Raw genomic sequence first — 15,665 nt, 5'->3', positions numbered from 1 at the left:
TGATTGGCAGGCGGGGGGTGAGAGCCGGGGTGGAGCTCCAGCAGGCGTTCCCTCTCTGGGGGAGGGGGAGGGGAAGAGGACATGGAGGAAGAGGAGCGATGGAGGAAGGAGTGGTGGTGGAGGGAGGAGTGGTGGTAGTGGTGGGGCGACTGGGAGTGTATCTCAGCATCTCTCTGTTGTGACGACAGGAAGGAGGAGTTGTAGCCGCCTGCTGCTGGAGTGCAGGGTCTCCCAGAGGAAACCTCAGGGGCTGTTGAACCCGCCACCACCCCGTTGTCAAACTCATCACCACCTGCCAGTAAGCTGTCATATGACAGGCTCCCGTTACGGGACGGGTGGTGAGGCGGAGGCGTCTGATTGGCTAAGCTCTTGAAGCTGGCTGAGGTGGTGGTTGCCTCGGACACGTGGACGCCGCCTGCTGAGGTGTGCGTGGAGCTGGAAGATCGTGAGGTCACTCCAGATAGGACCGTGGGGTCGGAGAAGGAGGGGTACGAGCGTCCGCCCAGGGAGTAGCCAGGGATGCCCCCTGCTCCCACCTCTCTTCTGACCTCCCTCCTCTCCCCACCTCCTCCGACTCCCACTCTGTCAGATGAAGCGTCCCTCCGGTCCAGGCTGGGCTGGGAGCGGAAACCAGGCTGCTGGCTGGCCTGAAGGAGGGAGGAGGTGGAGGAGGAAGAGTCCCTGGCACTGCCAACACTCTCGCCTCGACTTAACTGGAGGAGGCGAGGTGTAGGAGAGAGGGGCAGCAGGAGGGAAAAGAAAGAAGAAGAAGCTGAGCAAATCAGAGTAGAGACCAGGAATTCCTGCTAAACTGACAGTTCCTGTCCCTGGACCTTCATCTGAGCAGGCAGGACACTACTTTCCATCCCTGCGCCCCAAAACCCGACCGGCACATTGTCTGGTTGTGCCAGTTGGGCAGGGTTTCCACCCTATTAACTTAATACAGGTAAACACATATTTCTCACGGCGTGTAGTGGCTGAATTCAAATAGAAAAGCTTCTGTTCTGTACTTCATGTCATCACTTCATCATATCGTTCACATCGTTAGAATTGTGTGTCAAGTTGTCATAATTACCTTATGGATTCTTGAGTTATGGCTAAAAATGTGTTTTATGAGGTCACAGTGACCTTTGACCACCAACATCTTTTCCTCATTGAAGAAATTGCCTCTAGTTGTTGCTGAGGTATGAGAATGGACCGGATGTATGGAAGTACATACAAACGGAGAATTGGAAAAATATAAAGCATCCTGCTCAACGTGGAGGCATCTAACTTGTTCTAGCAGCTGTATATGTGGCTGAGATCTTTTCTCATACTGACTGAGTGAGTGAAGGGCGAGGAACACCTGTAAAGAGAAGGAGATATTCCTCACTGAAGCTTTGAAGAACCAAAAGTGGTATTCGGTTCAGTCCTAATGCAGTCAATCATAGGAGTACTAAACATCTGTACAAAATATACATTATAGAGAGAGCATTTCTCTGGCATGACAAGCAGTTGCAAGAGTTTGGAGATCATGCAAATCATCATCATCAGTTTTGTCCAAACTTGAATTTAACAGAAATATACAAAATAATTCATTTTGTTGGTACTTTTATAGGCAGTGATGACCTGAAAAGTTTCGTGACTGAGATTTAAACTTCCTCTTTTTATATTGTGGGCTTTTCCCAGTACAGGAGAAGGATTCTTCATTCATCAGGACACGTTTTCTCCATGAGACCAACTCAGGTGACAAGAGCATGAAACCTCAGGGTGACACATCAAACGACTTGTAGGACATGACTGAAACATCAAAAGGTCCATTTGAGCTTTTAATACTGGATCTGAACTACAGGGGAGCAATTTATTCACACAAACTCTGGAGGGAATCTACAGGAGACACATTTCTAAACAGGGAGAAATCAAAACAATATTGTGCTGGATAGACAAGTGGAAGGATATGGGCCAGACATGGGTACAAACACTGAGTAGAACCAACTTATCTGTATGAATCCAGATGTATTCAGGTACAAGCCTTGGATTTTAACACAAAAATTACTTTTAATCAGCCTTATACTCCAGAGACGGATGAATTTAGTCACTAACCATTTCAAATGTGTTCAAACAGTATGTCGCCCATGTCCGGAGCAAACAGAAAGGGACAGGAAATAAAGAGACGATAGAAGAAGGACAAATGCTCTCAGAACAATCACTTACTGATACTGATCAACAGAAAGCCAATGAGAAACCAAACCCAGAACACCGACAGGAAATCAAAAGGAAAAACACAAGCAAAAATGAGATACATTAGAAAGAAATCGATGAGCGATAAAAGAAGCAGAGGCAGGGACAAATGGAAAAACAACTCTGATCAGAAACACGTACATATACACCATGCACCTTCAAAATAAGAGTGTACAGCAGATTTTTGTCTGGTGTTTCTCTTAGGTTTATGGATTCAGAGTCAATATGTCCAGCAAGGGAAACCTCCACAGTACGGACGTATTGAAACCTACAACAGGGACACTCTGTAGTCCGATCCAGACTGACAACTTTATTACTCCTTTCAACACTGACAAAAGCAGCACAGACCAGACACACTACGGTTCTTACCTTTCACTATAAAAGCCCTGGACTTCTAAACTACGCAACTGTTTACCAGTGATAAATTAAGTCAGAGCATTATGATAAAAGGAAACTCAATAAAATAGCTTAGAGTAGTTTAGGCTATACAACCTTGTATGCTGGTACTGTATGTTGTACAACATAGTCCATTTAGCATGAATTAATCAACGTACAGCCGTGTACAGTGTATCTATCATTTGATCACACTCAGTGTCAATACTGTAATTTGACAATGTTGATTAATATGTACACACAACATCTATTGCACATCTGTACGTCAAGGAGAGCGATCCCTCCTCTGTTGCCCTTACTGACGTTTCTTCCTTTTTTTTGTGTTAAAAGTTTCTTTCGGCTCGTTCTCCCTTCCTGGAGCGAGGGTCCGACGACACAGGGTGTCATATGCTGTACAGATTGTAAAGCCCCTTTAGGCAAATGACTTGACTATCCTTGTTCATCGCCAGTCTCACCTGTGTAGGACACAGTAGGACCAATGTGTGCATTACCTGGTTGGCGTAAGCGTGTGTGAGCGCTGTGTGGTTCTTGCCGGGGCTGTAGCTGGGCCTGTATTTGTACATGGTTGGGGTGGGCGGGGCTTTGTTCAGTAGACTGCACTCTGCATGAGGGTAAGGAGACAAAGAATAAGAAATATCACAGTGAAGTCAACGTAGAATCAGATCAGAGCAGAGTTTTACAACAGGAAGTTGAGATTAGAGCTGAAGCGGGGAGTTAGAAAGCATTACCCTCCGTGTTTCCTCTGGTGATTCCAGGGTAGCGGAGCTCTGGTTTAGGAGGAGGAGGCGGCTCAGCGTCACATGACTGGCTCTCCATCATCTCCAGACTGGACTTAGACTGGATAGAAGTCAGATAGAAACTCAAAGAATCACAATCAGTCGACTGAAATATGGTTGACAAACTGTTCCACTTTCTATATCATTTATGTATGCACAGACCAGTGACAGAAAACCCTGAATGAATGAGTGGAGAAATATAATGAAAACAGACACTTCCACACATGACATTTATGTAAATCAAATGTTATGGCCTTCAGCGTAGAGCCGCATGATGTCATGTTTCATGACATTTTTTATATTGCAATATGAAAAACTACAGGAATATTCAACAATCATTTTGAAGGCTACATTTCAAAGTTAAAAGCAAAGATGAGAGCAAAATGAAGAGGCTGGATAAGCTGGGCTGATAGATGTGGTTGTCTATTTCAAACAGCTCTTAAACCTCTTGCTGCCACCTGGACCAGCCTACAAACAAACTTACATACCATGTGTTCACCGACAGGCATACAATTATTTTTGGAAAAATCGAAACAGAACGGTGGAACTGCAGTATTTATGGCAAAATGAGCACCCGTCCAGCTGTTCTTACCCGGTGCAGGTCTCCCTGTATGCCGTTGTCCAGGATCTTTGCAGCCAGCTGGGCCTCTGTCAGCTGTGGCCGCAGAAAGGGAGGCTGCACACACACACTCTGCACACACTTCTTTCTGCCCAGATATCTGCAGAGAGCACAGAGACAGTGAGTGTCCACATCATAAAGACAAACAACTACACAAGTACAGTGTTGTCACAAGTTATAAGCCCCTTTTTTGACTCATTGTGTTTCCCCGCATGGACCAGGGTCTAACTTGAGTTCCGGGGACATTTCACCCTCCAAACAGGTCCTGGTCTGGGGTTAGTACTTTCTGAAAGTACAGGAACTTTCAGGGTGGGGTTTGCAGGGATGACCGTCACTGATTGGTAACACCCACACACACAGCGCCGCTCTAACCTAATCCTAACCCTTCATTCATAACAACTAGGAAGTACTCTAGTATCGATTTCGGACGAGGGGAGCTAGAGAACTTCTCTTTGCTTGATAACATCAGAAGTAAAGTTAGGCTTTACTGTCACTTTCCCACTCATTTAAAAAAAGAAACAGAAAGGGAGAGTGAGATTGTGCGAGTGAGCTGAGAGAGAGAGAGAGAGAGAACAGTAGAAGAGAGACACGCTGAGACAAAACAAAGTTTGATTTTCTTTTTCGACATGTATGACAGGCGGACACATTGTGAGTTTACCACTGCGACCACCAGCAGCCCTGCTAAGTCTCCAGGTCTTCAGACCGTCATGGAAACGAGGACAACAAGCTGAAGGAACTTTTGAGTTCATTAGGCCAAAATGACCGGAATCTTCTTGGTGGAAACTATTCTTCTGCTTTGAATGCACTGAAATGTGCTATTGGTCATCAGTGCAGTTTCCAAATATCAAACTTAAATTCTTGCAAATACAATGGTCTAAATAATGATGATCTTTGAATGTATTATGTTGAGTACACGGAGGAGTGTTGATGGGTTCTAGGTGCAGACATGCCTTTGTAAGACAGTGTAATGCTTATGAACGGACGACCAGAGAGAGTAGTAATTAAAAAGAGAAAAGTGAAAGCAATGCACCTGGGTGCCTGTGAGCTGCAGAGGACATGAGAGCTGTTGTTCCAACAGCCATTGGTGAAGGGGTTAACACCTCCTCTGAACTTCCCTGTTACCTGGAGAAAGAAAAACAGAGACACCAACAGGGGAGAGTCAAAAGAGGGAGGACGGTTAGAGTATTAAAGGTTGTTACCATGATTGAAGGAGTGGACTCTTAATCTAAATGGAGCTTCAAGCAGAAAGGTTTTACAGGTACTGAGTCATTTTAGAAATGAATGTTTTTCTAGATTAATGCCAAACTTTGATCACTGCTATTATTTATCATTATTCTACAGTTTCTCGATATCATAGTTTAAATGGTGTTTTGATTGCTCTTGGTTCAAGAGGCCGCGGTGTGGGGCTTGCTCTGCAATTACCTAGAGTACAGGTATGTGCCCAGTCGTATTATAATCTGTGTTAAACTGTGTGCACAATGTGAAATAGTGCCTTATGACAAATTGTAAAATTGTGTATTTTTTCTGGTTTGGCGTCTCTCCAAAGTAACTGTTGCGCTGCAATTTCTTTTCCCCTAAAAGCGCCTCTTTGTACGATGTCCTACTTACTGTACATGTTTTAATGTCAACTACAGGATTTCTAGGACTCAACTGTTTTACTGGTCCTACCTGTTCATTGGTAGTCCTGCCTCTGGCCACAAGCACTATGTGGAAACCAGTGAGGCCAGCAACAGGGATGAAGAACAGGCCTGCCACACACATTACAACCAGCCTGAGAGCACAGGAGGGGTCAAGGAGTATCTCAAGAGACCAGAGTAAACAGATCAGGGCAGACGAACAGAGGATCAGTTCATGGATCTCATTTGATTTGGATATTTGTGTACAGTACATGGACAGCTTGTCCTGGTGGTGGTGTTAGGACACGCATGCTAGCTTGACAGAATGGAACGTAATTTAGTTTCCTAAGTTAGGCTCAATTTTGACAAGGGAAAAACTGGCATGGTCATATTTACAGGAGTCCCTTGACCTCCAACCTCAAGATATGTGAATGAAAATGGTTTCTATGGATACCCACGAGTCTCCCCTTTTTTTGCATGCAGTATAAATGGGTTATATTTGTCTTTTCTAAAAATGTATGCATACTGGGGTCCCTTAAGCGTCTTGGGTTAGACTGGAAAGATGAGTCTTGTGGCTGTATAAATGGCTGATGATTTTAGTCCCCATCATAGCCATTTCACATAGTAAGACCATTTTTTTTTTAAACTTGACATCAATGTATAAAATGAGTATTGTGACCTCTAGAAATCTTCCCACACTACACTGAAATAAATTCTCAGGACATCTGATACAACCATAAAAACTTGTTGAAGCAAAGGACGAAGCAAACACTGTGACTGAACAGAATCAGCAATCTTAAAATGGACAGGACGAAAATGCAAGGGAAAGATCCTTAAAGGATACGTGACGATGGCGTGCAGGCGGTCGACGTTCTGCCGATGGTAGAGGATAAAGAGCAGGCCAAAACCAAACACGGCCATGATGTGAGCTGTCAGAGACAGGAGGAAGAGGAAGAAGTAGCGGTAGTTCCTCCTGCCGATGCAGTTGTTTACCCAAGGACAGTGGTGGTCGAAGTCCTGTATTATGAGGGTTAAAAGACACTGATGAGACAAAAAAAGAAATGGAATTTGTCTGCACTCTTCAACATCAATACAGCATCACAAAGTGTTGCATCATTCCTTACTTCCTCATACAGTAGCTGCAATTTACATGGAAATTACACACCATGTGACGTGTCATGATAACAAAGACAACTGCTGGGGAATTAGTTTTGATGTTTTACTTTTGCCCCAATGACGTAAACATTAAGTTTAAATGTATCACACGACATGAGCTACAGTCTGCAGCCAGGTCTCCACAGGTCAATGTCCAGTCCCACTCTAATGAGAGCGGTGCAGGGCCAAACCACAAGTTGGCATCACACTGGTTCCCTCGACAAAGGCCCAAATGGGGTTTTTCCCCCCCCATTGGATTTCTGCAGAAGATAAGCTCTGTGGCAAACAAACATTTATGATTCTGACAGGCTTTGTTCAGCAAGATAATCTTCACAAATGAACAATGAATGTGACTGTGGCTCAGTGGTAGAGCAGGGTCGTCCTTCAATCAGAGGATCGGCAGTTCGATCCCCTGCTCCACTAGTCCATGTCCCCTTGGGCTAGACACTTAACCCCAAACTGCTCCAGTAGCTGTGCCTACGATGTCTGAATGTTAAATAGTCCTGATGGGCAGGTGGCACCTTGCATGGTAGCCCCGGTCAACAGTGTATGAATGGGTGAATGATGACATGTAGTGGTCTAATGGGATATTTACTGACACATTTTATACCGTAGAACAAAACCTTATCGGATCGGGTTATAGGACTCATTCCTGCAGCACATGAGTATCTCCTCATGACTCTCTGTGAAGTTTAAACTTCAGCTGGCGTACAGTAAGAAAACACACACAAAACAGTCAAAATTAAGAGAAATTGAATCTCTTAAGTTAAACATAGTCAAAAAAAAGAGTTTATTAAGAGACATTTGAAATCGTTAATCACATTTTTCAATAACCAAATCCTATTTTAAATGCCAACAAAATCAAAATGTGCCCAGTTTCCGCTCCGGTGTCCTAGTTATGAATGCGCCTCACAAACTAGCGAGGGTAGCAACATTTAATGGACTCGTTGACTCGTGTCTTTTATTCGTTCACGTTATGCTAGCCCCATTAGCCATGTTCCATGTTGTCCAGAGACAAAGACACACATTCACACCTTAAGGGAATAGCCGACAGCAGAACCAGCTCTTCAGTCATGCGAGTTAAACTTTTGCTCGGTCAGAATTGAGATGGCTACTGTCTGGTGAAGCAGAGTGGGCTTTTTCAAGTCAAACTGCACTTCCGTCTGCATTATCCTGCAACCATTCAACTCATTTGATAACAAAAAGAGCAGACAAGTGGAATGAAGGACAGACACAAGCGTCTTGTTTTTATGTATTCATGGTGCCAAGATCAAAATAGGTCACCTTCAATAAAAAAAAGTCTAGAGATATCCCGAGCCCATCCGAAGGTTGTTTAGTGGACTGGCATCAGCTATATATGGCCAGATCCATTCCGACCATTAACTGACTTTGACCCAATGCACTTTGGACGGCCTTGCTGTCACAGGAACGTATTACTTCAAGTGAATCGGCAGAAAACAAAGTCTCTTTGTGTCTATCGCAGAAACATTTTGCTATTGCTGCTGGTTGCATTTGAGTCTCAGGTTTTTGTTGATTCAAAGGTTGTAGAGAGGCTGTCCAACATCTGTCCAAACCGTCTTTCCACAGCAGATCAACACTGATACTCTTCTCTCCACCACAAACCATTAAAGGACAGCTGTGTTTCATATCTAAACTGGATTGTTACCGATTTATAATGTCGGCCTACGTCGGTTTTAGTGCGCATGGTGCAGCTGTACCGGGTACTTTGAAACATCATTCAGAGACGTGTTCATGAACAATGTCCTCATTTATGAAATGGAAAGCTGGATGGGTGAGTGTGAGCACACCTCGACACAGTTGTCGCAGACGGAGCAGTGCGAGCACCGGGGCGGCCTGTAGAAGCGGCAGGTTGAACACCACTTCATCCGGACCTGGATCCCTCTGATCTCCACAGTCTTGTAGAGGGGAGCCCGAAAATCATCCTCTTTGTCCTCGTCCTCCTCAGCTGCAGGGACAGGAACAGAAGACTCAGACATGATAACACACCAACACAAAAGCTTGAAATTTAACATATTGAACAGACTTAAACAGATGACATGCTCAATATTCCTATTAATACGGCAAAAAATCCCTGATTAGTGAAAAATCTGATGATGCAGATCCTGCTTTAAATATTCTTCTCCCTATTTTCTCCTCTCCTAGATCAACTACAGGTCAATACTCAGTCAGTTAGCCATTGCTGTGGGTCAGTTATATGACTGCTGTGCGAGATCTGAGCACATTTAAAATGTACTGCTTCAACTCCTGCCTTTACTGATCCACAGAAATCTGCCTGGTGGACACAAGCGGAGAAATTTTTCATCTTTTTGAGGCTATCACAGGATCATCTAGTGTGTGGAGAAACAGGAATGTGCCTTCCTTTATTTCCCTGTTAAAGGGTTTTTGGAGAGTTTCTCCGTATCCCAAGCGAGGGTCCAAGGACAGAAGATGTTGAATGCTGCAGCTTGTAAAGCCCTCTGAGGGAAATCTGTCATTTCTGATATTGAGCCATTTAAAAAAATGTAATTGAACGTAAACACTTTAAAAATCAAGCCAAAAGGCAAACCTGACATTATGCAACAACATCAATATCAACATCACACACTATATAGTATATTCTACCATCCATGGACTCACCTCTCGGGAAGATGCCGGGGTCCATGAACGTGGCCATGCAGAAGTTAGCCAGAACAAACAGGAAGATGACTCCATTGTAGATGGGCACAGCTACTGAGAAACGCTCCGAGAGCCACGGACACCTGAGGCATGAACACAGAGGGCAACGATGCTGTCACCTTCTATTGTTCAGTTGTAGTAAAAGTGAGGCTGTGCATCCTTACTTAACATACAGACTGATAAATATTATCATTGTTAATATTTCCTGAGAAATAGTAGTGTTTCTCCCAAAATGACGAACTCACGGTTGGACCAAAACAATAGATATGAAAAATGTTTTGGGAATAAATAAAGCTGGCAATAGCTGACACCCTGTGCTAATTAGTCACTATATGCAGATCATATTCATGCTAATTATTTTTTCTAAAACTCAAGCCAACGTATACCAAGGAATTATAACCAGTCTACTGCTTCGTGGTCTCCAAGGAGGTTTCTTTGATGTTTTTGTGTTTTCAGGAAACTGTTGTCTGCCTTTTTGTTTCGTATGAATTCACCAGTGAGACAATAAGAGAAGTGTGACTGCAGAGACAAACACCAACAGAGACAGGGAGACTGGATCAGGGGCTTTTGTCAGAGTGACAGATGTTGGCCTATTTTCTCCTCACTAATCTGACAGCCCACCCCACTAACCCCACACACACACACTAGATTTTCTCAGACACGCAAACACACACACACCACTACTTTTTCCTTCTCCCACACAAACCCACTCCAGAGCGAGGTGTCAGGGAGATTAGGAACGACAAGAGACACTCATGAGGCTGAAGGCCACACTGAGGCGGCTAAATCTCAAAACCCTGTTGACAAGTGAGACGACCTCGGTTCAGTCCACACGTTTTCTGTTGGTTTATTTTTGTATAACAGGCTGTTCATAGCCTGTCTCAGGACTTTGAATACCACTACCTGTTTGTGAGTGGCTCGCTAAAGCTTCATAGAATGTGTACATAAATTTGATAACACAAAGTCACTTTGTAAATCTGTTTAAACTTCTCTCACATCAAATTGAGACGTGAGCGAAACACGGCTTCAGGTCTGATGAGTCCTTGGATGAAGTTATCTTGAATGACAGTGCCCTCTTATTTGAAAAAAAGGTTTACATGAATGGAGAGTCCAAACTAGGATCTGCTCTGATATGATTGGTTCAGTGCTCAGCAATCATAAAACCTCGCACTGCAGAATCATTTGGGCAGAGAATCCGTACACAGCACAAGGCCCTGCTCTCTATTATCCTGTTCAACCCTGCAGCTTATAAACAGACTGCATGTGAGTGAGACAATGCACTGTTGCTACTTACGTGAAGCAGAAAAAGAGCGTGGTGGAGCCAACGAGGAAGAAAGTGGCTGCCGACACCGGGACGTAGCGGGAGGGTCTCAGGGGTCTGGTGGGCGGGACCGCGGTATGGGGGAGGGGTGACGAGGACGGACCCCGCCCTCCACTCTTGCTGATGCCACCTGGCATCACTTCCTTAGTATAGTGGTGTGTGTGGCTGTTCAACAACTGCTATGCCGTGGAATTTAGAAGTCAGGGTTAAAATGTTTCTTTTGGGCTGGTGGGTTGTGGGGGTTTGTAGTTTGGGGGTAGAAATGATGGATTGGCAACAAAAAAAGAAAGAATGTAAAAGGACAGATATAAAAGAGATGGCGGGATAAGTGGGGGGGGGGCTTCCTCTTTCACGTGGAAAACACTTGAGTAGTGATCACTTGTCGGCTTAGGTTCTTAGGTCAATCCTGCTCTACTGTGTGTGTGTGTGTGTGTGTGTGTGTGTGTGTGTGTGTGTGTGTGTGTGTGTGCGTGTGTGTGTGTGTGAGATTAAAATAAGTCGCTCTGCTGTAAAAGCCTTTTTTCCTGTCTGCCTGACAACAGGTGGGAAGGCGGGATGAACAAATAATCCACAGATTGTTAAGAGGAGGAAGTGTGAGGACAGAGTTCTCTTATAGAGTTGCAGGTAAATACACAACACGAGTTTCACTCCGTTCTACCAAACATGTCAATCAACTACTAACACAAGCCAATAGAAACCTTACTGGTCTGTTTCCACACGAGTAAAGCCAGCCTAAAAACAGGACATCTGCTTCATGGATAACAAGGTGAATGAAGGCTCAGTGAAAAACATGATAATAGTGCAATTAACAAAACATGGCTGTTATTGAGATATAAAAACACCATTTGGGCCCTTCCATTAAAACACTTGTTAGATGATTTGGTCCTGACAAACAGAGAACCTAAGCTGAACTGATGAACCGTGTGCCTGATGTGAACTCGTCCAGTTTGATTTGACCGGTCGATAGATGGGAGCTTGGTGAGGTACAAGAGTTGGCAGAGGTAGGCGGTAGGAGATGAACTTACAAGATCGACCAAAAGAAATGAAATGAGGCTGAAAGAAAATGGAGCGGAAAGCTTGAAAACAAAAAAAAGCCAAGACCTAAAATGGGAAATGGGCGTGTTTGTTGCTAAATCTACGCAAGCAAAAAGTGTGGAGATCACGTCGATCGAAAGTTTTTAGCACCCAGAGATAAGCAGTTTGGGGCAGCTGTAGCAATGTGTGAAAAGGTTTTGCAAATTAAAAAGTGCAGAGCCCTTGCTCTCCGTTAGAGACGGAGACAATTTCCTTTCAGTCCAGGACTCTTGTTAGAAACAGCAGTCTGTAAACGGGCCAGTAGAGTAGCCTGGTTTTCCTGTGTCGGGGCATCCCTAAACCCTGCTGGTGGCTGATTCAAACCACCTCACCTGCTGGCTGCACCAGCGATGTGACTGGAAGACAAAAAGCAGCAGGTGGTGGTGTGGTTCTTTCCAAAACATCTGCGGGGAAATCCAGTAGAACATCCATTGGTATCCATGTAAATCAAATGTTTGAAATAGAGCTAAAATTACAGTGTCAATTTGGAGCGCCAAGGGTTATGTGTGAATAGACAGCAGTATTATCTCATACATCAGCCAGCAATGGCAACATAGAACAACAACGTTCCCCCCGGTCTCCTTGTTCCACTGCGTTAGTGGACGACCGTGCCTGTTAGTTATGTAACCGTCTGCCTTCCAGCTATGGGCGGTTTTCAAGTATGGCCTCTTCTCCAGGGACTTCCAGGGCCTTTCCTCTGCTTCCTTCCCCAGGGGAGAGCTCTGAGGCTTGGATAAAACCCTCCCACGGCAATCCTTTGGAGGACACAGCCTCTCCCCGGAGCAACGTCCGAAAAATTACCTCAATAAAAATGTTAAAAAACAGTGGCTTTTATGTGTGGAAGCCAGAGATTCCTAGGTTTGAAGTATCCTTCTCCAACCTCGAAAGCAGGATTCGGTGGTGATCAGCGGCCTCCTGGATTGTTCATTAGGAGAGCTTCGTAGACGGGGATAACACACAGGAGGTGGCTGTAGTGGATATCAACCTCAGCAGCTCGTCCTGGGTCAAGAAAAGAAGAGAATCCAATCTGATGGTTGGTCAAGATGCACCTACAGTAGCAAGGAGAGGAACAAGGGTTTGGTAAAGATGAAATACTCCAATGGGATAACATGTATTTACAGGTACACAAGGAACAACTCAACAAGAACTGTAACGGTGGCAGAGAACTCGATCTAAAAGGCCTCACTACGGCACAGGTAGAGAGAGGTCCACGTCTCTAAATATAGTTTTACAGTATCTTCTTCATTTGTTTTGTGTGGATACATCAGTCTTCACAAGACATGTTTGTGCTGAAATCAATATACCTATACAGAAAATGATGTCTCTAATATTAGTTTGCTCTCTTATGGACACTATAAGCAAAGAAATAGATATTTTAATCGTTCAAACCTATGTGTTATTTTGGATGGCATAATCAAATGATTTGGATATCTCAGCATCAGTATGTCGGCCGATAAGTTAATAAGTACGTCTCATGCTGCAGTCCTCATGACTATACTAATGTCTATAAATGTCATCGTGTGAAATTGTTATAATTAACAAATTAATTATTTTGGTATGGCCCGTTTCGGGTGAGGTCACAGTGACCACCAAAATGTAATCAGGTCATCGGCACAGTCCAGGTGCAGTACATTTACAAACAGTGTCACCAGAGAACATGGACTAAAATATCCAGATCTTGAATCTTGGTCACATAAAAAATGTGTAATTATTATTATTACAGTATTACAAATTCAGTATTGATTAAGCTACAGTTGCAACTAGAAAGCTATGGTTTGAAGCATTTAATAAACCCAAATAACTTGTTCAAGTCAGTAGTGTCTGCTCAGTCTGACAGGACGCCTAAAAACCACACTCGTCAGCTCCTCTCCCCAGTAGTAAACCGAAACACCGTAAGTAGGAGGACACACTAAGCTCCTCTCAACAAAACCATCCCACAGGTTCCTGTGCTGCTCTCAGGTGTCTCAGCAGAGCTCCTCCTGGCCTCTCTGTGGGTCATCACAGAGCCCTCACAGCTCAGCAACTCAGCCAGAGACAAAGACCCTGTGCACAGCTGTTCACTTCTTGGACTTGAGACAGCAACGCTTCAATCAATAAGCAAATGAGTACACCTGTTCAGGCCCGTCTTCCTACACTTCTGTTTCTGCTGCCCCATTCATCAGCATGAATTACTCTTAAATCACTACTTCTCTCTGCCTCAACCTGTACTGATGTTCATGGTGATGTTACAACCTTTTAAAACTCTATAAAGTCAGAACGGGCTCATACACTGAACCAATATCAATAATCATTATTAGCATTTAGTCACGCAGGTCTCCTGGCAAACATCTTTTCTCCATTACATTTGCTTTACTACTTTTAGTATTGGCCTATCTAATCTGTATTTGTATGTATTACACAATTGCTGATTAACTGAGTTTTGGACAAAAGCATTTGGTCATACCGTCGTGAAAAGACAGTGTCTGTGGTTACCCACTTTCTAACATGACCTTATATTAGTAGCCTTTGCAAACCAAACAGTCTTTAGAATGGGGATCTCTTCGAAGCTCAGTGTTTCGCTGTGGAGGGGATGTTTATAAAGTACGTTGCCAAACACATGCACCCTGCCGTGACGAACTAACACCAACACAAGATACCGCTCCTAACTTATTACCCAATATTTGCCTGAACAATTGGCAGGTGGCCACGTTATGACATGTCAAGTCCAAAGTGAAGGGTTGTAACTCTTGTCTAATGGACCTGGTACCTCCAAGTGGCATGATGTCCAACATACACACTCCTGTACAGTAAGGGAGACATCTGCTTTGATATGCTGCTCAATAAATCACAGCCTATCACACCACTGTGTTACTACACACACACAATGAGATATTTACCTTATTAGTGCCCTCAATTTACTCATACCTACATTGTAGAGGAATTCTGGACATACACCACCTCATTTGCATTTCCTCAAGCTCCATGAAAGTCGAAGGTATTTCCTCATTCAACCATTAGTCCTTTCTATGTGATATAATCAAACTGTGCATCCTTACTCCATCAGGCAGAATCTCTATCTTGCAAATGCCAGAAAGCACACGCGCACGCGCGCACGCACACACACACGCGCGCGCGCATCCTGGGTGTGTAAGGCCCGCTGCAGTCAGCAGCTCTGTACTAACAGCACTTAAAGCATCAGTATATGCACCAAACCGGTCAAATGATGCCAACAACCTCCTTTCCTGACCACACGTCTCCAATTTTGGATTGACATTTTAGTGACATTTTGCAGCGTTGGTTTATATAGAACAGCTTACTGACGTCTCCAAATTCAGGTTGTGTGTCACCTGGCTCATCTGTCTCTAGAAAGCATCCTCTGCCTGCATTGTGCCACTCACTTTAAGACAAGCATCACACCGAACTACATTGAATTCTCACAATTGAGTGAGGCGGATGTGCTAAGCTCGTGTCCATGTTTCATCACATACACGTTACTTGAAGCCCTCTTTGATCGTGCATATAACGGTATAATTATGCAGTGGCATCTGGGTTTGATTATTGCTAGCGATAAATCAGCCGTTCCCTGACACATTTCCGATGATAATTTCTGGAAGTAATTTGGCCAAATGTCCTGTGCATACAAGTGAGAGACATGTAGCCCACATAGTGAGGACGATACACTGTTACAGACCTGGGATGAAGAGCAAACTGTATATATTCTGGTGGTATGTTAACAGTCACCGGTTTGTATCAGGATGCTCACTGTAACGTTAGCGAGTCCATGCTGATGAAATTAAAGTAGGGTGGAGATTACTAACGTTAGCGTTCACGGTAAT

The 15,665-nt window shown here is 44.1% G+C and overlaps 1 protein-coding gene across 1 annotated transcript in view; it reads right to left on the bottom strand.

The window, feature by feature from the left end:
• Positions 1-11,890, bottom strand: part of zdhhc5a (zDHHC palmitoyltransferase 5a) — a 19,106-nt gene extending 7,216 nt beyond the window's left edge. Inside the window, exons 1-10 of the mRNA XM_079278725.1 lie at positions 10,750-11,890; positions 9,417-9,538; positions 8,588-8,745; positions 6,469-6,641; positions 5,677-5,779; positions 5,039-5,130; positions 3,982-4,108; positions 3,342-3,450; positions 3,105-3,214; positions 1-713 (exon numbers count right to left, since the gene is read on the bottom strand). The exon at positions 1-713 is cut by the window's left edge and continues 414 nt beyond it. Coding sequence (XP_079134851.1) covers positions 1-713; positions 3,105-3,214; positions 3,342-3,450; positions 3,982-4,108; positions 5,039-5,130; positions 5,677-5,779; positions 6,469-6,641; positions 8,588-8,745; positions 9,417-9,538; positions 10,750-10,913 — 1,871 coding nt within the window. The 5' untranslated portion in view covers positions 10,914-11,890. The remainder of the gene's footprint in view (positions 714-3,104; positions 3,215-3,341; positions 3,451-3,981; positions 4,109-5,038; positions 5,131-5,676; positions 5,780-6,468; positions 6,642-8,587; positions 8,746-9,416; positions 9,539-10,749) is intronic.
• Positions 11,891-15,665: the final 3,775 nt, after the last annotated feature.

Source organism: Melanostigma gelatinosum (genome assembly GCF_949748355.1).
Source record: "Melanostigma gelatinosum genome assembly, chromosome: 11".
NCBI lineage: Eukaryota > Metazoa > Chordata > Actinopteri > Perciformes > Zoarcidae > Melanostigma > Melanostigma gelatinosum.
This window is presented reverse-complemented; position numbering and strand designations above follow the sequence as displayed.